Source organism: Thermobia domestica, chromosome 3 (assembly GCF_964235325.1).
Source record: "Thermobia domestica chromosome 3, izTheDome1.hap1.1, whole genome shotgun sequence".
NCBI classification, from domain to species: Eukaryota; Metazoa; Arthropoda; class Insecta; order Zygentoma; family Lepismatidae; genus Thermobia; species Thermobia domestica.
In genome coordinates, this window is record NC_137456.1 from 62,337,985 (window position 1) to 62,362,706 (window position 24,722).

The window sequence follows — 24,722 nt, forward strand, 5'->3', positions numbered from 1 at the left end:
ACATCTGACATAGTGTTACTAGCACTTTTGATATTTTGTAATAGAAGTTTGGGGGCTTCGTGTCCCACCCAACCGTTTTTTCCAGGAAAATACGAAACCCATTTTTTGTCATTTTACGTCTACAATATCGCACAATATCGTTTACTTCGGTTCACTTCTTTTTGCCTTTCGGGTGTCAACTTTTAAAATTTTGATCGGGGCTTTTATATTAAAATTTTGCATTATATAACTCTTTTTCTTTTTTATGAGATTCTTTTTTGGGGGTGAAGGAGAGAAATGGTTTCCTCTGATATTTGTTTCTTGCCATTCATCTTGTTTGAACTGCTTAAGTAAGATCATTTTGTAACTTTTGATGTGATCCAAATCTGTTGCGATAATAAAATTGTCATTCTTAATAATTTGTTTTATTCTCTTATTTGCAGTTTGCCACACTGATATATTTGTTACAAAATTGAGGTTTGGTCCAACGCCTTTCGAATTCGCAACCAACCAAAGCGCCGAGCTTTTTGGGTTGCCTGCTATTGCAGGAAAAGGAGAATTGCAAGTGGTAATGCACTTTTGGAGTCGTGTATACAATATGGCTTTGTTTTTGTTTCTCTTTAATATGTTATATAGTACAATATTTCTAATTTCATTCTTGGGAAAACAAACAAACAAAAACAAAAAAATGAATGCACCTCTTAAACTGTTATGGTTATACCCGAAAACGAAACAAATCATTTTCATAGGCGAGTACCGTGTAAGCTTCTTCATATAACCCGCTTAAAGCTGGTTTGTTTGTAACCAGCTAGCTGAACAGGAAGCGGAAATTACGTTTACTTCACCAGCGTATAGTGCTTGGCGTTCATCTCGGAATGGTAATCCTGAGTTCTCTTTTTTCCAACAAAACACACTTCGGCTCCATCAAGAAATCCCTCCTCGTTGCCAATATGCAGCATAATTTTTCTCTTCCCAGCACCGGAAGGAGTACGAATGCCCCTCTCCAACTCGAAACCTGTTGAACAGCACTCCGGTAGTAGTCATACACTGGTGTGTCTTCTTCTGGCAGAATTTGCTCTTGCCATCCAAACTTGTCAGAATGGTTCGCACCGCACCAAGGCTCATCGGTGTAAAAGACTAAAATTATTACGTCTGTAAAATTTCAACAGCCGTAGAAACTGATGCCTTTGCCCAGCAATCTTATCACTTTCCATTAGAACTGGTTTCTTGTTAAACTTTTTATACCGAAATCCCAGTTTTCGCAACACACGCCATAACGAAGTTTCACTCATTTCTGGAGCATCAGTAAAGTCCTGTTATCTGTTCCAAGAGTTTTTTTTACCGTTGGATACTCTTTTCGCACATAAAATTCGTGGAGCTTCCGGCGAATACACCCTTGAAGGAATTCATTTATAACCAACTTGTTTGACGGGGAACCTGTTTTTTTCCCCGAGATTCTAGGACACTATTATTGCGAAACTCACTTGAAACACGCTTCACAGTTTTTTCAGACACCTTTAAGCATTCGGCAGTTCTTTTGACGGATTGGGAGAACGAAAATTGTGGAGCATTGTTTTGTTTCTCCAAATCAAAAAATGATCTTGCATTTATTATAAACTGTTTCTCGAAACTTCGAAAATGATGCTTTTTCATTGTTTATATTACAACCTAACCAAAAAACACACAAAGATAAAAAAGAAACCACACGAGAACAAACACAGCCACAATTTCTGCTTCCCGCGCTTCGCGCAACGCTGACTCATGAAGTTCCATGCGGCAACGTCGCAACAGCTGAGTGGTAACTGATCGTAAAAAATATGACTATTGTCATATTGTAATTTCGGACCTTTTGTCTGTATCTGAACTAAAACTGTATACGTTGTTAATATTGCCATTCAATGGAGCGTACTTCAGTGCTTTCCGTTCTTCACTAATACGAGTTACGGGCAGAGATCGGTACATGTAACAAAATAACTTATTGTACATTAACTATAAAATTAATTTTAAAAATACTACTGCACTTTTGTTTAGTATACTTTCGTTCATATTCAGTAAAAATTTCATTCCTGTATTGCAAAAAATAACTGAGATATTTTTCTTTAAACTTCAAGGAAACCAATTTATTGCAAAAAAAAATTACGTTTTTAAATACATTTTTTATTTTATAACCTAAAGTATTAAGCAGAGAATTGCAAGCAAATAACCTGTTAAAGTAAACACTTCAGTGAGTAAAATGGTGCATATTTCATGTCTCTACTTTAACTGGGCTCGAAGATATAGTTGTTTGAACCCAGGGGTCTATAACGCTGAAATGGAGAGTAGACTACCTACGTATCCGATAATGAACAGCTCACTACTAAAGAAATGGTTCAATGTCTAAATTGAGATAACTGATTTTTCCATAAACAAAACTTATACATATATTTTTTTAGAATGAAAATTCCACATCAGTGTACAGACAATCGGAAGTTGCTCAATTTCAACATTGAACTAAAATGTATGTTTAGCTACGTTTTTAAATAAGAAAAACTAATATGAATAACAATGTTCCTTCAAAAACTTAACTGTACAATAAGTGTTTCTCAGTTACTTCTGAAAATTTCTGTATTTACCTTTTCTCTATCCTAAATTTTGCTCTGGCTAACCAATGCCCGATCATCTCTGCAATTTTATTATCCGTTAGATCTTCCTGGTTATGAACGCGTCTCATAGTATCTGAAATACAGAGACTAAGTTCGTTTATAGGAATGACTTAAGCATTACGTACAAATTACGTTTAACTTACTAGTACAGTTATAATGTTTCCAGACAAAAATTAAGATTCATTCACTGCCGTAAACAGCGATTCAAAAAATTCGAACGAAGATAAGTCAATGGCCCGTTCTAAGCCGTACCTGGAACATGATTCAGAGTTAAGATCTTTGCCACTGGTCCGAACCCAGCAGTACAGAAAACCAATGTTGTTCAATTTGGTAATTTTAGTGAGCGGGTCAACACCATTATAAAAGATAACTGAACATAAAGAAATTGGCGTAGAAGTAAGGTTGTTCTCACAGCTCAACATATTACCAACAGTGGCAAGCTATATAAATGCTGCCAGTAAGATAATTTTGAAGGCTCTATAGATTAGACCTAACCTTATCTGCATGAATGCACACCAGTCCGGGAAAAAGAAGTAGACACAAAAGTTTCCCCCCACTCGTTTTAGAGTTATTCCAAGATTCAACTAGAAGGGTAAGTCAACCCTAGGAATACCAAGTTATCTTACGTACTATGTCATATTAGTGATGGGCAAAACCATTCACCTCTCAGATTCGTCGCTCAGTAGTTCGCTCACTAAAATGAATCGGTTCATTTCAACGGTTCAGTGACTCACTTATATTTTTACAACTGGGAATGGGTGAGGTTAAAACATAAAATCGTATTATCACACTAAATACAATTAACAGATGTCATGTACGAAAAAGTGTAATTCTAATGCAAAATCATGAACAATATGGATTAAATAAAAGTTTCCCGTAATCAGCTAACTCTGAATTTTACAGAGTAATAATAATAATAATAATAATAATAATAATAATAATAATAGAGTTTAGCGTCTATTTCAGCAGCGAACCTATGTAAGACGTGGATTTACAACTTAACGTGGAATCCAAGCCATACGAGTCGCACTGGGAATTGAATCCCGTAACATTTATTAATAAATCTTAAGTGCCTACTGTCTTAAAATTTGAATAAATCAAGTTCAGTATGATTGCAGGCTTATCCAAACGTAGGAGGAAAAAAAAAAAAAAACGGTGAGGGGAAAAATGGGAAAATGTTGTTACGGCTATCGCATGCTTTTCTCTTCTGGAATTGAAATTAGGCATGAATCCAGGTTTACGAGATGCGAGGCCGCAGGCCGAACAAACATGTGAGTCTAGGGGATTAGGAATTGAAATTTGGTATGAGGTTTCTGAAGTGGTTATTGTCTTGAAATTGGAAAATATAGTTGAAACCCAGTATTATTAGAGCTATGAAATACGAGATCATATTGCCAAAAAAAGTATGGATGATTAGGTAAACCTCCAAACGATGGGACAAATGTTATTGTTACGGCTTTCGCGTGCTTTTCTCTTCCGAATTTTACCGGTTTGTTTTTCAGAAATTGAAGACAGTTAAAATTTGGCATGATTGCAGGGTTATGAAGTGCAAAAACTTACGCTGAGCAAACGAGGGAGACTAGAGGTGAAGTTCCAAGGAATTTGAACCGAAATTCGGTTTACTCGCGTGTTTTTGAGCTGCGAGGCCGTAGGGCGAACAATTTTCTATAAACTTATTCCTCCTCTGCAATGCCAGGCACTTCAGCTAGCATCTTTATACAAAAGTAAAGGAGTTATTTTAATGTTCTTAACCCATTAGCTTGTATGTTCTTTCGGACATAAAATATGTAAGATTTATTTCAATTGCTTTAGAGGAAGGTGGTGTATTTTGTTAACTACGGTACCATGATATGAACGAGTGTAACAATACACATAACTGACGCATTTTGTATAAAATATATCCTAAGTTGCCAGATCCAACTGATCTCAAAAATGATCATCTAAGCTATTTATGAAGTAATTTTTCACACTACTGTAGTAAACTGTCTGGATAACCATAACAAATAACTCAAAATGTACAACAACTGACTGATAATATTTTGTTAGAATTTTTAACAAAAGTTACGCCGAGGGTTCGATTTACTTTTGATTTTAGTTTGTCGTCTCGTTCAGCATCGAGGCCATGAGACGCGAACCTACAGTCGGGAATTGAACCCGGGGCTCCAGCGCGAAAGGCGTGTATGTTATCTACATATCTACGAGGGAGCTCCTTGTGTATTCGAGAATCTCCCTCGGTATTCCTAGTGATAACCCTCCGCCGCGTACATAAAAATGCGAAAATCAATTCAGCCTATTATCAGACTACTGTTTCGCACAGAAGTTCAGCCTCTCTAGGATAGATTCCCAGAAGGAATGATTGCTTCAGGAAAAGCTGATAGAAGACGCTGAACAGGAATATGGCTACAAGTTATTCGTCCTTCCAATGGAACTTGTCGAAAATGAACGCATAGTTTCAACAAGGTGCCACCTGCCTAATCTCCACACGAGGCCTACCTAATCTCCACATGAGGCAACTACATTACGACAGGACTCTTATCTTCAACTGAACCCAACTCAAAGAACTGCTACGTTAATCAAAATCTGCATTCTTCAGTCATTTATCCAATAAAGTGATGCTAAATTTTGCTTTAATAATCCAGAATTTATATTGCTACATCCTATATAAAGAAACTGATAAGGGGAAATGTAGTAAAAAGTCTCCGGTCAAACATATATGACATTCAACTAAAGCACAGTAGTAAATTGACATAATCTACAGTACGAAGTTTGGCTATAGTGCAGTATTTACCTATAACAGTTTTGCACGTTAGTAACTCTCGAAACACCCTCTTTCCTTTTTGACCTTTGTAACTATAGTAGGCAGCAACCTCATCACAGATAATCTTTGACATCATGTTGCAGGCAGTTCTGGAAGAAGTTCCTCCTTTTGCTAAAGCAAGGTAAGCCATCTGAAAAAATAAAAACAAACATGTATACATTAACGAAGTTTAGTTTAAGTAATAATCTAGAAATTATCAGTAAGGCCCTAAAGCAGCGGACACGTCATCTTTCCTTTACATATCTTAAGAAGGCATATATGCAAATCACATGCAGGAGAGTCAGAACCCGTCACTCTGTCTCCCCCCCCCTTTCATTCTTAGGTTCACTTTTTCTAATATTTTCATATAAATTAACAATTGCTTAACTGCCACCAAAAACACGTAGGACGCAAACGTCTTTATGTGACAACAATTAACCACAACTTATTGATAATGCTAGGCGCTGAACAGACAGGTTTATAATGAATCACAACATTTTATTTATTTATTGCATGCAACAGTTACTAGGTGGCATATTGTAAATGAATATTTTATAGGCCCTCCTCAATTTTTCGGACATCTCTTTTTATTTTAACGTTTTCTTAAGAGCTCTTTCCACTTTTAGGTCATTTACTTTTCGGATCCTAACTACGAATTTATACTTCTAAATGTACATATCTAAAATGGAAGAACAGGGAACTATATGCGTACTAAACACGATTGGCAAAAGCTACACCTTTTTAAAATTCGTTTTGGTTTAAATAAATTCTTTATTTATTCAGATTACATATGGTTAGAAGAAATGAGTTTGTTTGGCCCTAACGTCCATATGCAACACTGGGGCTATGAAAGTATGCCTTGTTCCGGGATTAGACAAGATTAAACGGAAAATGTTCAACTGATGCATAGGAATAAGTAATGCACTTGAAAAACAACTTTTTGTGAACAGTCCTTAGTTCAGTTTAGTGTGTTCATTACACTAGATTGTGTGTTCATTAATCACAATCCGATTTCCTACCGCGAAGTACCAGAATGTAAGCTTCACCCACATTACTCGCTACCCCAATACGGATAGTATATTCAAGAATCAGGATAAGTATAAAGTTGGATGGTATATAATTTTTGTATCGAGAAACTCCTGCCTTAGTGTGATTATTTATCAGCAAATGCTTTACAAGAAAGTAATTTGATTATCACCAGAGATGCAAGGACTCGAAAAGAACGGCTTTTTTTTTAATGAAAAGAAATTGCACGGCTTGGGAAATTTAGGGCTTTTATGAATATTTCAACTTTTACGAAGAAATAACAGTGTGCCCCACCTTTTGTTTCCTATCATAAAGAAAGAAAAAAAAACTGCATTCTGAAGACTGTTATATGTTCAATAATCAAAGATAACCGGTCAATGGATAGAAAAGAAAAAGGGCAAATTAGTAGACGCAGTAAGTTTCCTAGTTCGAACGAAATGTTTGTAAAGCTATTAGAATAATATTTAACGACCGTCATGTATTAGTAAAAAAATTAATATTAGCAATAATTGTTCTGAAAATAGTAGTTACACTTAGTGGAACAAACTTATTTATTATTTATGCATAAACTGAAACTACATTTAGTGGTTTTTTTTTCTTTTTTCTTTTTTTTGTAAACATTTTACGTAGGAAGTCATGCGGAATACTTGTGTGTAAATACATATTATTTATTGAGGTCGTTACAATTCCAGCGGAAGGTTTAAAACGCTAATACACGATATAGAGAAAGACGGAATAAATTCTTTAAATGATGACCTGTTACTAGTATTAAACTAACATCAAACAGCATGATTGTTCATGACTAATTTTCTCAATTGAACTTATATTGCGTTCTAATAAAGTATCTGAAGCTCACAATAAAGGGTTTCTGGAACTAAGATGATGATTTTTTCTTGTCTGTCGGTGTAAATTTAGGCAACCTGCACAACACACGTCAAGATGTGTAACTTTCAGAAACATGATATTGTTATTACGTAACCAACTTGTCCCTAGTAAGATGTTGGGTTGCGTAACTTACACTTGCAGCTTAGCAGTGAAATCAGTACAATAACCAATAAAGACAGACAGCCACACACTGAACGTAACTTACAACAGTAATAACTGTTGTAAGGACACTTCTTTCATTGTAGAATTCAGTACAAAAGGGGGTACATAAGTAGGAAAACATAAAAGTCAAAAAGATTTCCATCTAAAAATTAAGAAAAGCTTTATATATATATATGAAAAAACAATCCCAAAAAAGACTGCTTTTTGCATTTCTAATTCACAGTATTATAACCAGTGCACTAAATAAGACATTCATACAAATAATTTATTTTGGAATTTTAAAATAGAAAAAATAGTATGTTAATGCTGTTCAAGAAAACTTAAAGATTCTAGTTAAGCTACAGATTAAGATACAAATTTTTCCGAACTTTTATCAATACATTTAAAAGCAAACTAGCTTCTCTGTGACAGAACAGGACAGGTCTTACTGCTTAGAGTGACATCCGAGGCGCAATTCGGTTTACACACACAGGAGAAATGTTGCAACCCCCACAATCAAGCCCTGGACCCTAGATTACAATTAACGCAGCCAATTGATTTTTAAACACCGGTTTAAACCACCTTGATTTAAACCAACCAACATTGGTATTAAATTAAGGACACCAATATCTTAAAATATCCTGACTTTTCATGATTTTTGCTGAACAGTTTCTTAAATGTCACTGTCTATCGTGGAAATTTTTGTACCAATTAGATTGCGTAGTACCAAAATTTTTCGCCCAATCTCGAACATTTACATAGCTGCCAATCTGTTTTTATTTCATTCAAATAATACCTTATACTATTTCATAAGAAATATGAAAAGTAGGTTTAATAATAAAACATACACAAAAAGAAAGTAATGCCATTCTAGAGACAGGCCGACAACCTAAAATCATGAAGTTCTCAACTTACTATATACGGAAGAAATTATGCAACAACAGACCCGAAGGTTCTGGACAACATTCAGAAATTCTATGAGTATATATCGAGTTACTAAGTCCGACTTTTTAAAAACATTTTTGAGAGGGGGTAAAACTTTCGAGAGGAGGTGAGGGAGGAGACGTGCCGCAGATTGTGCAGCACCTTCATGCGTTCGCCAGTGACAACAGCACGTTATATGCATTTCATACGTGATAAATTCTCAATGCAAAACTAGAAATAAATAACATCTGAAACTTAGAACTAATCGATAGAACCGTCAGGTGGACCAGCTGAAAGAAAAAATAATACACTATGAAATCTCTATTATATTGCACACTGAAGGAGAATGTCTTAATTCTTGAAAAACAATAAACTAATCTTAATAGACGAAAATATGAGAGATGAAATAAGTACATGAAAAGAAATAATAAACTAACTTCAAAGAAAAGTTCATACAGCAAGGAATAGATAGACTGTGGAGGGGAAATAAAAGTCATGTACGCAGTTTTCACTAACTAAACTTTGAACAGACATTCCCCAAAATTCCTCGACTTTATCTAGTAAAGAAACGAAAGCTTCTTTAATTCTTTCCGATCAATTTCATTTTACCCGACTTTTCAGTGCTGTTGAAATCTTGCAAATACAAGTGTGTGATTCTCGACTGCACGTAAGCTGTACTCGAAACACACACAACATAAAAAGCCGAAGAGAAACTTACCAGCTGCTTCTTCACTTCTTCGTCAGATAAACTCTCCTCTAGCTTCTGCAATTGTTCATTTTGAGCTGGTAGGCTTAAAGAACACAATATATCGTTTCCTTTATCATCCATCTTAGACGTCACCTGTAAATTCATGACTTCGGAAATAGCCTCGACTTGGGTTTTAAGATATCGCTGGTAACTTATCATCTTAGACATCGACTGTCTCATATCTGTAAGTGAAATAATTACACAATTAATACCGACTACGGATGTCTGCACGTTGCGGACGGCAACATATGATTCGTTTGCAAATTTGTAATGAGTCACTGCGGCCAGTCGTGCTGGTATCTTTGAAAATTTAGCTTTTTAAATACAAAGAAAAGATTGAGATGGGGTTAAAAGTCGTAGTTCGACTACAACACCTCTATGTATGAAACAGTTATAGGTGACTGTGGCCCTGTTGTAACCATATGGTCCAGCTCATCGAATATTAATGAAGAAAATTTTAATTTTTAAATGAACCTCGTATAAAAGCACTCGTAAGAGTTTTTCTTTCAGCAAACAGACGAGTATGCATATATGTGTGTGCGTCGCGTCTGCGACGGAAATCTTGCGCATCCTTTACCAAAATAATTGTCAGGGTATAAATTTACATTTGCTAGTTGTAAGAAATAACCTAATATACTTTTCTTTCAGCATAAACAACTAATGCCTATGCAACGTAATAATTTTCACATTATTAAATTGCATCGGCATTGAGAATACAATTAGAATCAGCTTTTGTGTCGATTTCCCAGAACGTTCTGATCCGAACTCTGAACCGTGTTGTCCAGTGGCTATATGGTCGGCTTTGGTGAACGATCCAAACTGTTGTTAAAGTCTAAACGAGACGACCAAAAGATAAAGGATCGAAACCCGGACCGTTGTAAATGCCCAAGCCCACCTAGGGATCTGTAGGACACCAACCACATACACTTATACTGTTTTGCTTTATGATGCCTTTAAGATTGTACAAAAGTTTTGAGTCAAACAATTTGACAATAAAATGATCGTTGTGTTTAACGAGGATGAAACTAGAAATTACTTCCATCAAGATTCCAGCCCTGGTTCTGAAACTGATTTTGATGACTGGAACGGACTTTTTCTTTTCTAAGAATGGAAGTAGTGAAAACCTTTTCACACAATTAAAACATTACGATTTGAATATGGAAAGTCTTTTAGGTTGTAGTTCACACTACATATTAGTCTATAATAAATTCACTACATCTAATATTATCGTTACATATTCTTTTAAGAATTGATGAAAAACTTTAAAAACACGCCGTATTCTGAGGAAAGCCACAGCAAAATCTAGCCGTATTCAAAATGTGAATAGCAATAATAATTAACTGAAAACATTAAACCGGGTACATTTATTTTTTAAAGGAATCCTTCTCATTAGTGTAAATCGGTGATGACCAACTTCTAAGGACTATAGTTGCATCGCAAGAATTACGAAGCACTTTCTCCGCAGGAACTAAATCGGAACACTATATAATGAGTAAAACAGAGTGAAAATTAAATTCTTTCAAAATTATTGACGAAACAAAATGCAGGTTACAAAAAAGCCTCCGGGAAGCATAGACACGCCAGTTTAGCAGTTGGCTAGCACTGGTGTAAATATCTGATATTAGTCATGTATAAGGAATATTAGGCTAACATATATGAATACCGTGAAAGATTTTTTCGCTGCATTATCATATAAAGTAATGGAAGCAAGAACAACACTTATGAATGTTATATTTACTGTCATCTAATCTCGAATTTTTGCAACTTGTCAACAGCAACATCATATACAAAATTTCCACTTGTTTCGGTTTAAATGAACATTTCATGAATTTAAACAAATTTAAATGAACATTTCACTCTAAATTAGACTAAAAGTAACAGCGTAGTTACATTCCACTAAAATTCTAGAACTGATTTTTTTCTGTATGATCAGCTTTAATTTTTTTTATTATCAAAAGACTTTCAAATCTTAAAAAAAAACGACGCTTCTGAAACTCGAGAGCTTACAATACCAATTCTACGAAAAAGTTTTACAGAACAGTATCATGGAATTTGTTAGTCCACCTAATTTCTTTAACCATTTACTTTTTCCACGAAATAAAGTGAACTACCTGATTCACCTACACACATTACATAAGTGGTCCAGTGGTTACCGCCCACATATCTGGTGTAGGTTCTTGGATCGAGTTCCAATACAGAACAATGCGATGTTACAAGACGAAAGAACGAACCCATAGGTTCGAATTCTAATGAATGTTAATCATCGTAAATTGTAGACCTCCAGCTCAACTATTACGTATATACAAAATCAAATTAAGAAGACCCTCCAAGGTGAAATAACTCCAAATACAAACTGCGAAATGTTCTGCCTTGCTTGCTTCCTTCCTTTCTTCGCGTCTTTAAACAATTAAAGAAATACTATATATACTCATCACCCAGAACATTATGACCACCTACTTAATAGTCGGTATATCCACCTTTGCCACGGAAAACAGCGGCGGTGCGTTTTGGCATGGAAGCAATGAGGCCTTGGTAGGTCGCTGGAGGGAGTTGGCACTACAACCGCGCACACAGGTCACCTAATTCCGGGGAAGGGGGCGACGCGCTCTGACGTCAGCCACTGCACTAAGGTCCATGGCGATGATCGTGTGCCCATTGCAATCGTAGTTACAGATGTCGTGGTGTTAACACTGGCACACAGCGTCGGCTGCGGAGACCCATCGTTAGAAGTGTTCAGACACATTTGTACTCTGACCAGCATCAAAGTCTGATGTGACTTCCGCCACAGTTCGCCGCCTGTCCTGATTTACCAGTCTGCCCTAGCTACGAAGTCAAACATCTGTAATGAGGGGGAGGGCAACCCCTCAACGTTTAGACGTCGTTTCACCTTGGTTTGCCACTTAAAGACACTCACCACAGCAAGGGTTTGAAAAAACCTGGGCTTTTTTGAAAAAGCCCAACCCACCTGAGCCCATATGGGTTTTTTCGGGTTTAATAGTTTTTTTTTCGAAATATTTCAACGTCTCTGGGGGTAAAAGTGTTAAAATGTGATTTATATTTCAAGATTGTCATTGTCACAACTTGCAACAATTTTCTACTCACTGCCGTTTTGAAAAAATGGCCGCCATTTTGAAATTTTACATTCAATCGCCAAGAAAATCTATACAGCAAATTTAGCATATCTTGTGCTTCCACCGTCAAAATTTCAATTTAAAAGACTGAACATTGCGCTTCGTAGCGTAGATAGATATTCGCTGTTTTGAAACAATGGCCGCCATTTTGATATTTTAAGTTGGTATGCCGCCAAAATCTATACAGGAAATTTAGAGTGTCACGTGCTTGTACTCTGAAAAATTTAACTTAGAAGGCCGAAAGTTGTACTCTGTAGTGTGTGTGGTAGAGGCAGACAAACGAGTTGATTTTGTGTTTAACGTCCCTTTCAGCAGCGAGGCTATGAGATGGGACCTACTGATTAAAGTGAAATCCGAACCACATGAGCTCCCCCCAGAAGCAAACCCGGGTCACCCACGCCGAAGACGAGTACACTAACCGCTTAGCCATGAAGGAGCTCGGCAGACAAACGAACAAATGTAGATCAAGTCATCCAGAAGCCTGACTGACATTCGCCAAATATGAATACCAAAAGGGGTCTATTAATTTAAAACAAAGATACAATTCATGTTGTATGAAATAAATGTTTCAAAATGTCTTATATGAAATTAACATCTTCCAGCATAAGTAAACCTGCCATATTTTCTTCATGAGAATACGGGACACATCAGATCACCCCCCCTCCTTTCCAACACAATGAATTGAACTATAGTCTGGTTATGAACAAAAGTATAATAGGCCGCGGTGGCTCAGTGGTAGAGCGTTCACCTCTGGTGCATGGGGTCCCTAGTTCGATCCCAGCTCGCGCCAAGTGAGCTTTGTGGTGGACAAACACCTTGTGTGTGGGTTTTCTCGGGATGCTCACGTTTCCTCCCACTTTCTTCATTCCGTCATTTCATTCATTTCTCATCATCACCGTCACCTTGAACATAGCAGGCATAACCGTGAGACTAAAAGTAAAAGATTTCGTTCGATTTAATTTTAATGTTTTTTTCAAGAATATAATAGGCGAAAGTTCACTAAGCAGCAGCAGCTATGATTTAAGTCCATTTCAATAGCGAGGCTACATGAAACTTGGGCATACGGCATGACTTGGGTCCAAACCACATGATCTACCACCGGAAATTAACCAGGGTCCCCCGCGCAAAAGGCGCACACGCTACCCACATAGCAATGAGGGAGCTCAGTACTTTATTGGAAAACTTAATAGAAACAAGTCTAGTTTTAGCTCCCAACTTCACTAATGTATGTGACGGTAGCTACTGTTCTCGTAGTAGTAGTAATAATAATAATAATAATAATATAAATAATAGCAATAGAATAAAATCTAAAGACTTTAACTGACCAACCTGATTTTTCACTGCATGTGTGAATGTGTGTGTGGTCAGCACATTGCTGGTTTCCTAGACTCGAGCTTGCTATTTCTTAGTTCAAGTAACTTCCTGAACTGCAACTGCTGCATGATGGTGAGTCAACACTGAAGATGTGAGCTTTTCATAGGATCGGACCGGAGGTTTCACACAACGAAGGCCCATATGTTCACCACTGAACCACGGGTGAGCAAATTAATGTAATTATGAAGCTTATAATAAGCCACAGAGCGCTTAATCTTTCATCCAGCGGAATTTGTTCACGATCTTTCGACATTTTCAGGTATCGCAGTTTCTGTACCACTATTTATTGCACCTCTGCTCAGTGGTAGCCTTTTCTTGGGACGCTGAATTTTGGCATGTGCTTCGCTAGCAACAAATTGAAAGTAGATTTTAAAAATACAATCTATATATTAGAATACTAGATTTATATATGTCACCAACAATGGGTGTATGTTGGTAGCCAGTTCATTTCAACAGTAGGATTTCGGAAACCACAAGCTCTAAAGAAGTGCCGAATTCACTGGTTGATTGCAAATTTTATATAGACTTGCAGAAACGAAGTTTTATTTTCCATGTGCTCCCGTTTCCGAGATATGCGCCTAGCAACAACTTCACAATGTTCAATGGATTAAAATTTAACGACAATGGGTTAATTTTCTTTGCATTGCATAGTAACCATTGTTATTTCTCTGTATAAACTAATTTTCGTTGACTCAATTTTCCATTGTTAACCCTCGTGTACAACTATATATTAAACAAACAAATGAACGAAGCTTTTCTGACAGAAAGTAAAAACACCTTATAAGAAAAAAGTTAGTACTGCCTTAATGGCCGAAGGCCGTTCCAAGGACTGTATGCAAAAATTAAGTGAAATGAAAAAAAAAAAAAAAAAAAATTACATTGTCCGAGGAGTTCGCAACCTTGACATGAAAAAATAATGTGCTATGTAGACTGCATAGGGTTAACTAGTAAGTATCGGAACTAAAAAGGAACCTAACCCAAAAACAGAATATTTCTGGGTAGTAATTCAAAACGAAAGAGGGAAAATAAAGAACACACTTTTCACCATATGTAACCAGCTTTTACCTTCGTTAATGCATACTACTCCTGTCAACAGATTCTACATGATAATTATTCATGGTATTCAATGTGCAAGGTTATAGTATTAAGTTTTTTCAACTCAAAATCAACGGTAATTAATTTGAAGCAGCGGGAAGAAGTTTCCAACGATGACCAGAGATAGAGTCGAATGTATCTAAATAAATCTACACGTTGTGGGATACAAGGGTCATTATTCCTTATCTAGAATCTATCTTACAGCGCCCGCCTAACATACAATGCTGCCCACTATGTTGAATATTTCGAATCATAGGTTGGTAAGCATACACAAGCACCTTTCTTTGTCATTATTTACTTACATTTCTGCAATTTATTTTTATATTTATTAAGACTGATTATTACCTTATTGTTTCACAAGCTGAAATAGTGTTACTTCACATCCACGGCTGCGTGTTTGTATACCTGCAACCATGTTTACAATACAAATGCTCATTATATTCACACAATCCTATCATGAGGTAAACCTTGCGCCAAGTAGTTCCCTCGCTCTGCTTGCCAAATAGTTCCATGTTGAGAACCGCGTATATAAAAAAAAAATAAAAACTTTTGCTCTCCTTATATATTATCAAGCACAAAAACAAGAAAATTATTCATTTCATCCCTGTAAATTTTCAAAATTTAGAAATAGACTATCTTTGGAACTTAATACAATATTTTGATAGTTCAGTGTGTAAGCAGGGATGTAATGGAGGGTATACGGCGTATATCCACCTCTAATTTTTGGAAATTATCGTATAGCCACCTAAAATTTAGGAAGTACGTAAGTATACGTTGCATTCGATCCATAGTATACCCACTTCATTGGAACAAACAGCAACTGCTTTTCTTATGTACTGTATTTAAAAACAAAATCTCATTCAACGCTGGTCGTCAGGCTATTGCCGCGAATGATATTCTTTTAAAATGTTTGCATTTTCCTATAATTGAAAACACTCTGAACCTGCAATGACTTTTCCTCAAGACGTCAAATGCACTGTCCCTACCTTCTGAAAGCTGACCGCGGTATTAAAATAAAGCCAAGGTTTTTTTTAGCTCTTAGAAGCTCCTTTTGTTTCTAAAGAAAGAAGATAGACTTCAGTCCATAGGTGGCAAGGGAGGAGGGTGAGGTGTAGGGCCTATATCCATGTGGTGGCATTGAAGTTGTTCTGTTTTTACATACCAATGACCAGTTTTCACGTCCTTTGATAAAAATTTAAACTACTGATTGGCGAAGCAATTCGGAACCTACCGTCGCGGAACCAGTTCCATTCTAATTTTGGAAGAAGGTTCAGAAAAAAAATAGGGTCTTTACTTTAGTTCAAGGGTTAAGAGCAGGTTTTTTTTTTTTTTTTGGATTGGAACCACCTGAAAAAAACACCTGGGTTTTTGAGCTTTCTCTTAGTATTTTATTGGTGCAATTAAGGTGATCACATTGAAAGTATAGTTTTTATTTTTTCCTTCGAAAATACAAGCTTTCTTCACTGTACACCGAAACTTCCACTAGTACTTAAGTTTGAATTCAGCACTTGAAATAATAAGCGTAACTTGGTTTTCGGAACTCTGAACATTAAGCTTCTTAAATTTGACAAGAATTGTTACGCTGTTGCTGCTGTTAAACAGGAATAAACTGTTGTTGTTGGAAAACAAAATTTTACAGAAGAATACTTGTGTTAGCATCAAAGGTAATAAAAAATACTAGTAGTTTTACTAATACACTAGATATTTACTGGTAGTACTGGCACCCATGGTCTTAAAGCCATCAAATGTATGAGGGATAACGTCCCTTAGCGTCGCCGAGCACACTATTCACGGAAAGTATTTTCTAAAATATAAAATTGCAAATTTTATTTTAAATAGGTTACAAGCATAATTCATACATTACTTTGTTCTATCTCAAGCTAAGGTAAGGATTTTCTTTATCCATTCAATGTATTCAGAACTTTATGAAGGTCTTATGTTGAATCTGTTGTATACCTTAACGTGAAAGCATCTAATTCGGCGAAGGAAAGCGCAAAACCTGATAATCGCTTTCAATGTGATCACCTTAAAAGTGCACCAATAAAGTACTAACAAAAAGCTCAAAAACCCGGGAAGGGTTTTAAAATGGGTTTTCTCAGGTGGATCCAATGCGAAAAAATTGACGGGTTTTTTCGGGCACCCTGCCACATTTTAAGACACAAAGCATCAGAACTGAATACTTCAACAGTAAAACTATTTATTTTACGCTGGAAAATATTTAATTTCATATAAGACATTTTGAAACATTTACTTTATAAAATATGAATTATAGTATGTATTTGTTAATTGTTTTAAATTAATTTTCTGGAAAGAACCGTCTTGCAACAAGTGCTAGGGAAATTCCCGTAATTGAATGCACAAAGTATCGGAAGTGAACTTCAACAATAAAACTATTTATTTTACACTGGAAAATATTTAATTTCATTTAAGACATTTGAAACATTTATTTTATGAAACATGATTAATATATTTGTTTTAAATTAATATATTTTGTGTTCATATTTGGCAAATGTCAGAGTTTCTTGGGATTATTCGATCTGCATTTGTTCGTTCGTCTGTACTACAGGGTACCACTTTCAGTCTTTTAAATTTAAGCTTAAATTTTGAGGGTACAAGCACGAAACACACAATTTTCTGTACGTATTTTGGGCGGCATACCAACGTAAAATTTCAAAATAGCGACTTTTTTTTTTTTCAAAATAGCGGGTATCCACATTACGAGGGTTGGCAAAAACCATGGTTTTTATTGAAAAAACCAAAAAACAGTTTTTTTGGTTTAAATTTTTTTTAAACCAGGTTTCTTTGGTTTAAATAATATGCTCTATGTATTTATATCACATATGCACAGAAATAAGTTTGTTTTGCCCTGATGTTATTATACAATAACCAGGTTATGAGGGAAGGGGACATATGAGCTTAAAGCGGAACCCAAACCGCTTCTCTGCTTACATTCGAGAGGGATTGTCCTAGATTTTAACTCGAAACCGGGACTGATTGGCCACAAATGCGATACGCCTGCCGACTCACAAAGGACTCCTGATAAAAAATACGTTGTACTGATCTTTACATACTTGTTAATATAATTGCCAAGAGTCATTTCAGAAGGACAAAAAGATAAACAGTTGCACAAGTGAAACCATTATACAAAATTACATATGGACAATTTTGAAATATTGCAGAGTACAGAAGAACTAATTTAGTCCAAGTTAGTTCACTACGACTTATTAGTCCAAGTTAAACAAATACAACGACTTAATTTGCATATCAATAAGAAAAGTGAATAAAAATACGAATTATTTGAGTCCACTTTGGCTCTGACCTATTTGACATAGATACTTCTGATTTCAATAAATGCCTCTCGTGGGGTTTTATGACCAGCCCAAATAAGGCATTTCGATGTATTTTGTCAATAGTAAACATTATTTAGAATTTATCTTTGATTGCAATTGCATAAACTATATAATAAAAAATTACAAACGAAACATTCATAAACTTATATATATATAAAAAAGTTGCTTTTGTAGTATAATCTCCGAGTTACGAATGGGTAAATTAGGTCTGAATATAATACTAAATATACGGGAGTGGAACGTGATAACCCACAAATGTGTGTTTATCAAAATTTTACGAACATTAATACTTTAACGAACATTTTTCGTTTTTTGGTTTAAACCAGCCAACCCTGCACGTTACAAAAAGCAATTTTAGGACTTTTAAATTGAAATTTTCAGAGTAGAAGCACGAAACACACTAAATTAGCTGTATATATTTTGGCGGCAATCGAACGTCAAGTTTCAAAACTGCGGCCATTTTTTCAAAACAGTAGTGATTAGAATATTGTTGGAATTTGTAACAATGGCAATCTTGAAATATAAATCACATTTCAACACTCTTACCCCAAAAGGCATTGAATGTCACGCAAAAAAAAAAAAAAAAAAAAAACGAAAAAACCCATATCGGCCCTGGTGGGTTGGGCTTTTTTTAAAAACGGTTTTTTTTCAAACTCTGGTTAAGAGGAAATTAAAATAATATATTTGCGTCAAGGAATCGTTAACTTCCATAAAAATAAAACACGTGACCTACCATTGGTCTACTTTAAAGCATTCACCATCGTTCCGAATATCATCTGCTAACAGAAAACCTCAGATTAATAGTGTTCATTTGTAGCCGCAATTGACATCAAAGAAAGCTGCGATTGATTTCGATAAATATTCAGCAGCTAGTACTAGTAGTAGTTTTTCTGCAACGTACTGGCCAAAAAAAAAAAAAAGTGTATAAATAAATATTTTTCTTTGTTGTTTCGTTTTCGTTGAGATAAAAAGAAATATTTGAAGGAAATTTGTTAACTAGAGGGGTAGTAAAAGAAAGTGAGGAGCGCGTCTTGCAGCGCATGAGCGCGTCACAGCAATCTTTGATCATTTCAGTGCGTCTCTCCGAAAATATTTGATTGACGAACTAAGAGTCGCTCTCCAATTTCCCCGATGTCCAAGAAATTGTCAGAATTGGTTAAAGGAAAAGAAACAATAGCTATGTAAATTCCGTTGATGAAAATGTAAAAGCAAAGATATCGAGAAATAGCGAAGAAATTCCAAAGAACATGGTAAATTGCCAGTATTACTTCAGAGAAAGACGTAAGCGTATTTATTTCCCATCATGATAGTTTGTTATGGCATCTGCGGCTTGATGACGTCAGAGGGATAACGTTCTTCGTTCAAGGCATTGGAAAGGAGACAACTTGTGGGCTATAAATTCCAGTCTGACATTTGCCTGGTGCGAGGGGAGAAAAGCCTTTCTTATGGTAGCTGATCTGCAAGGTTTTTTCACAATATCTTGACCGAGTTTTTATTAATACTGGAATTTACATCTATATGTACGACCCTAGGTTCAAATTTTGCTGGAAACAACTATTGAAGTAATTCTATTTTTAAAAATTCGATAGCCAGCCATCCTCACTAGTCTCCCCAAGCTTTTCTTTTACAGATTAAGTGAATGCTGGAATAGTATCAGCAATAAATTCAGGCAAGGACCTTTTCAAATCCTTTTTTTCTGACAGTGTGCTCAAGGCTTAATAATTTAATAAGCAGGGTTGGCAAAAACCATCGTTTTTATTAAAAAAACAAAAAAAACCGTTTTTTGTTTAAACCAGGTTTTTTTGGTTTAAACCAGGTTTTTTGGTTTAAACCAGGTTTATTTGGTTTAAATAATTTGCTCTATATATTCATATCATATATGGACAGAAATAAGTTTGTTTCGCCTTGATGTTATTATGCAGCAGCCGGGTTATGCTGGAAGGGGTCACATAAGCTTAAAGCGGAATAAAAACTGCTTCTCGAGTTACATCCGAGAGAAATTGTCCTCCATTTGAACTCGGAACCAGGACTAACTGGCCACAAATGCGATACGTCTGCCGACTCACTCACGAAGGAATCCTGATAAAAATACGTTGTACTGCTCTTTACATGCTTCTTAATATAGCTCTCAAGAGTCATTTCAGAAGGACAAAAAGATAAACAGTTGCACAAGTGAAACCATTATACTGAATTACATATGGACAATTTCAAAGTACTACGGAGTACAGAAGAACTAATTTAATTCAAGTTAGTTAACAACGACTTTTATCGGTCCAAATTACAAGAAATACAACGACTTAATTTGCATATCACAAAGATACGAATTATTTGAGTCCACTTTGGCTCAGACTCATTTATACATAAATAGATATCAAAGATACTTCTCATTTCACTAAATGCCTCTCGTGGGGTCTGTATGACCCTCCCCCACCCACCCACACACACAAAAGTACGGCATTTCGATGTATTTTATCAATAGTAAACATTGAAACAAAACAATATTTAGAATGTTTCTTTGATTGCAATTACATAACAATAATAACTACAAAAAAAAAAAAAATCACAAAACAAACATTTATAAACTTACATAAAAAAAAGTTGCTTTTGTAGTATAATCTTTTTGAGTAATGAATGGGGAATTTAGGTCTGAATATAATACGAATAATATACGGGAGTGAAACGTGATAACCCACAAATGTGTGTTCATCAAGATTTTACAAACACACTTTTACGAACATTTTCGTTTTTTGGTTTAAACCAGTTGGTTTTTTTGAAAAAACCAGCTGGTTTAAACCAGCCAACCCTGTTAATAAGTAGTGATGGAAACACCTTTCAATATCTGAGAAAATAGCTGATCACGGTAATTGTAATCTAACTACTGTAGAAGAGCTAGACTCGCAGGTTTTCTTACTTGCCTCCTCGCGTTTAAATTAAAAAAAAATAAATAAAAATTACATTTGAATTTCAAAAGTAGGAAGCTCCCATTTTTTAGTTTACAACTTTATTTCTTTTAAGAAAAGAATCTTTTATCTAATTTTCCTTTTTTCCATGATGTGTTTGTTGTATTTTATTTAGTGTATTTTACTTTGTTCATTTAGCAATCACGCCAGATACAGCTCAGAAAACATTTTATACTTGATATTTTTTACAACAATAACAATGTAAAGGATTTGAGAAGGTATCGGCGGGGGCCTGTTTAGTAGGTACAACACTTGTGTTGTTAGAAAATACCAAGTTCTAGGGTTTGGGTAAAGTAAATACAAAATTTCACAAATTAAGTCAAGGTCTCAGATAATTGTGGATTAAATGGGTCAAGGTTTAATCAAATCTTGCGTAATTTCCCGAACATCTTGAATGCGGTATGTTTCGAAAACACAAATATGGTTTCCACTGAAACTCACCATGTAATAAGGGCAGTCAACTTGTTAAGGAAAGTCGAACCTGATATGCACGTATTCGCCCATAAGGTAAGTAGTGGTAGATTAATAAAGGACAATCCTATGTGCGACAAATATAACGAGCAAATGACTAACAAAAAGATGTCTTTATATTGTGAAAGCAGGTTCTCGACAATCCTCGCTTACGCGACCCACCATCGTTGACGCATGTGCTCTCTACGTACTACCTTCCTGCCCTGACTTAGCATTCGTTCTTTCCAGTAGCTTCCAAGCAGAGGTTGGTTGGTAATTTTGTGCAAGACCTCTTAAAGTGAATCTGCAACGGGAATGCAAGTGGACACCTCAATGATTACTGAAGGTACAGAAAGTGAATGCAGAAAGAAGTAGGCTATATGGATGGTCATATGCCAAAGTAGTCTATCTACTGTTTTCACCAATTTTGAGTTCATGAATGCTTGTTACATAAAAAAAAAATGCTCTTTTTCTTATGCCAGAATGAGCCAGTGGCCCTTTTCTTTTGAAATTAATGCTGATATTGCCTAGCTCATTCTGGCATAAGAAAAAGCGTATTTTTTTTTTTTTTTTTTTTATCTAACAAGCATTCGTTAACTCAAAATTGTTGAAAAAGGTAGATAGACTGCTCTGGCATATGACCATCCACATGCATTTCTGTATAAAACCGTATAATTAATCTGCACGTAGGTTAGAACTTTTCTTACCATTCAAACGCAACTAATTTTTCCGGTAAATTAAAAAAGTTGGTATGACGCTTCGTCAGTTATACCCAAACTTTTAAAATTACACTATATGGTTCAAAAGGCGACTGGCACACAGACAGGTTGAAATTTGATATTAGCTACACGCTAATTGAAGAGCTTAGAGAATAAAGGTGTTACGTAACAAACTGAATATCACGGAAAAATAGACTTTCACAACTTTGTCCGTTAACATAGCACCATCATTTCCAAATATCTCCATTCAGACTAGGATTCACTAAATAATGTATTACGCATCAATCGCGAGAATGCAACGTTTCAAAAAATGTAACAGAACACGTTTATCATCTAAGCGCTTCAATTATGTTATAATTCATATGAATTATATATAATTTAATACTTTTTTTTAGCAAACAAGTAATATGCCAAAGTTTTAACGTATATATAACTTACGTTGAAGAAAAAAAATATTTATATATTAAAATAAACTTCTCTATCAGGTAAGCGACTTCCAGCTTAGACTTCGGTTAAGCAAAACAACCGATCCTTTGTCTGTGCTGTGCTGAGTATTTGCGCGGCTAAAAACAAATGAACGTCGCAATTAGTATTGCCAACACTCAACGAAGAAAAGTGGCTAAAACCAATAGTTAAAAAATCCAGAAATGGCTAGAAAAAAATCAAGCCTTCAACCTGAGACAATGATAATAAACCCGTATTAAATATCGTCTTTCTCATTTTTGCGGCCGCAACACAAAGCAAATTTGGTGACGTGTATGTGGATGATTATCGCAAATAGGAGCTGCGATCACGCAAGTAAATTTTCATTCTGGTCCCGATTCTGGCAACTTTGTGATTGCAACGCATTTCAAGAAATGGAAAATCCAATTTAAATATAATTTCCATGCCGTTTATCGCAAACGTAAACATTTTCATTTCATTGACACAAACCAGATGGGCTGAACGGGGGGGGGGAGGTTACTCTATTAGATTTAGTGTCTTTTGCCCCGTAATTAGCAGCCCTGGTCCACCGCTAGGCTAATGAGATTCCATACTTGATCCAATAACGTGACTTGAAAGAGCGTAATACAGTTCTATTTATCAAAATTAACGTGCCCGAATCAATAAACGAATGAAAATGTCACATGTGACCCTCGCTGGAGAGGAAGACTAACAGAGATACCAGAGAACAGAAAAGACTCACTATTAAGAAAAAAAGTATTAAAAAAGGAAATTAAAATTTTCTTTTCGCGACACCGCTCCAATAAACGTTCCGCTTTTACACTCTTCAGCAGTGACTAACGTTTGGCTCGTTCCCAAATATGTATTGTGTAACTTAATACACAATATCTCTTTGTTTAATCAGAAAGTGCCGAATATTTGTATTTGCTTAAGTTGGAGATCTTGGGGGTACATTTCCATGTGGTTTGTGTCGTCTCAACGCAAAAGTTGCGTACAGCGAATCAACGCGAGAAAAAAAATCGAAAAGCCATGATAATTGCTATGGCCAATACCACAAACCAATACACAAATAGTGCGGTGCGTCGATGCAAACCGTTATGGAAGAAGATGTGAATAAAGCGGCTGGTCCTTTATTCCCTGTCTATTTGCGTGAACGCAATGTTAAATTTTCGCCCCTTTTTCTTAAACAGAATGTTTCAAATATCAGTGTTCGCTTAAGTTTGAGATATGAAATTCGCTTGCACTTTAAAATAATGAAATACTATTTTATGGATTTCAGAATATTCCGATTCTAAGGGGTAAAAGAACATTGATTGTTAAAATTCACAAATTTTCATTAGAATTTAGTGAATGTGAGTTTTCGCTTAAGCTGGAAATCTGAAATTCGCTATGTAGACTTTTGATTATAAATGGAAATCGGGTCTTAGTGCTTCCGAATATTTCGCTCCCAAGAGGAAAAAGATAAACATTTCTTTAATATTGAAGTTTCTCTTTATTTATTAAGAAAGTGCCGAATGTGGGAATTCGTTTATGTTGGACGAATTAGAATATCTAGTTCGCCACACGAGGGAGAAATCCACCGGTTTTTAGAAGGGAAGAACAATGGACACTACATAGCCAAGCTACGAACTGAGATCATTCGTAACATCAAAAGCCTGTGTACGATTGTTTAAGTGTGCGTAGCCCTAACCGCTGGTCTAGTGGCTAGCATGCAAGCCTTTGGCACATGGAGTCCCGACCGGGTTCGATTCGCGGTGGGAGAGCATTTCAACTACCAAAGTGGTTCGGATTCCAGTATAATCAGTAAGTCCACGTCTCCTTTAGCCTACCCGGCCTAACGTGGGACGTTAAACTAAATTACACCATACCAAACTTAAGTGAGCGTAGTGCGATGTACGTTAGTTAAGAAACCACGGCGCTGTCTGAACAACAAGGGTATAGACAAGAGGACTCTCAATGTAGGCAGTCAATATTTGTTCATTTTATTGAACCTTGCTTGCACACTGCAAAGGAACACTGCCACTCTAAGCGCTGTATTCTTGCATATAACAGTGATA

General features: G+C 35.8%; 1 protein-coding gene across 5 annotated transcripts; it reads right to left on the reverse strand.

Moving 5' to 3' along the window:
* Positions 1 to 2,409: 2,409 nt before the first annotated feature.
* Positions 2,410 to 23,081, reverse strand: LOC145680440 (uncharacterized). Of its 5 annotated transcripts, none has more exons than XM_081750971.1 (4): positions 22,660 to 23,076; positions 9,113 to 9,324; positions 5,410 to 5,569; positions 2,410 to 2,694 (listed from the first exon to the last, which is right to left on the reverse strand). In XM_081750971.1, the coding sequence occupies exons 2-4, from the start codon at positions 9,320 to 9,322 to the stop codon at positions 2,588 to 2,590; spliced, it is 477 nt and encodes a 158-aa protein (XP_081607097.1). In that variant the 5' UTR covers positions 9,323 to 9,324; positions 22,660 to 23,076; the 3' UTR covers positions 2,410 to 2,587. The 5 variants fall into 5 exon arrangements, with proteins under 5 accessions (XP_081607097.1, XP_081607098.1, XP_081607100.1 ...); XM_081750972.1 differs by lacking the exon at positions 22,660 to 23,076 and adding an exon at positions 18,826 to 18,925; XM_081750974.1 differs by lacking the exon at positions 22,660 to 23,076 and adding an exon at positions 15,088 to 15,234.
* Positions 23,082 to 24,722: the final 1,641 nt, after the last annotated feature.

Excerpts from the sequence above, each read along its gene's own strand:
- LOC145680440 (XM_081750971.1), bottom strand. The coding sequence starts at position 9,322 with ATGAGACAGTCGATGTCTAAGATGATAAGTTACCAGCGATATCTTAAA. Across the intron at positions 5,570-9,112 it reads AAGAAGTGAAGAAGCAGCTG|ATGGCTTACCTTGCTTTAGC; the intron begins GTAAGTTTCTCT and ends TTATTTTTTCAG. Across the intron at positions 2,695-5,409 it reads AACGTGCAAAACTGTTATAG|ATACTATGAGACGCGTTCAT; the intron begins GTAAATACTGCA and ends TCTGTATTTCAG.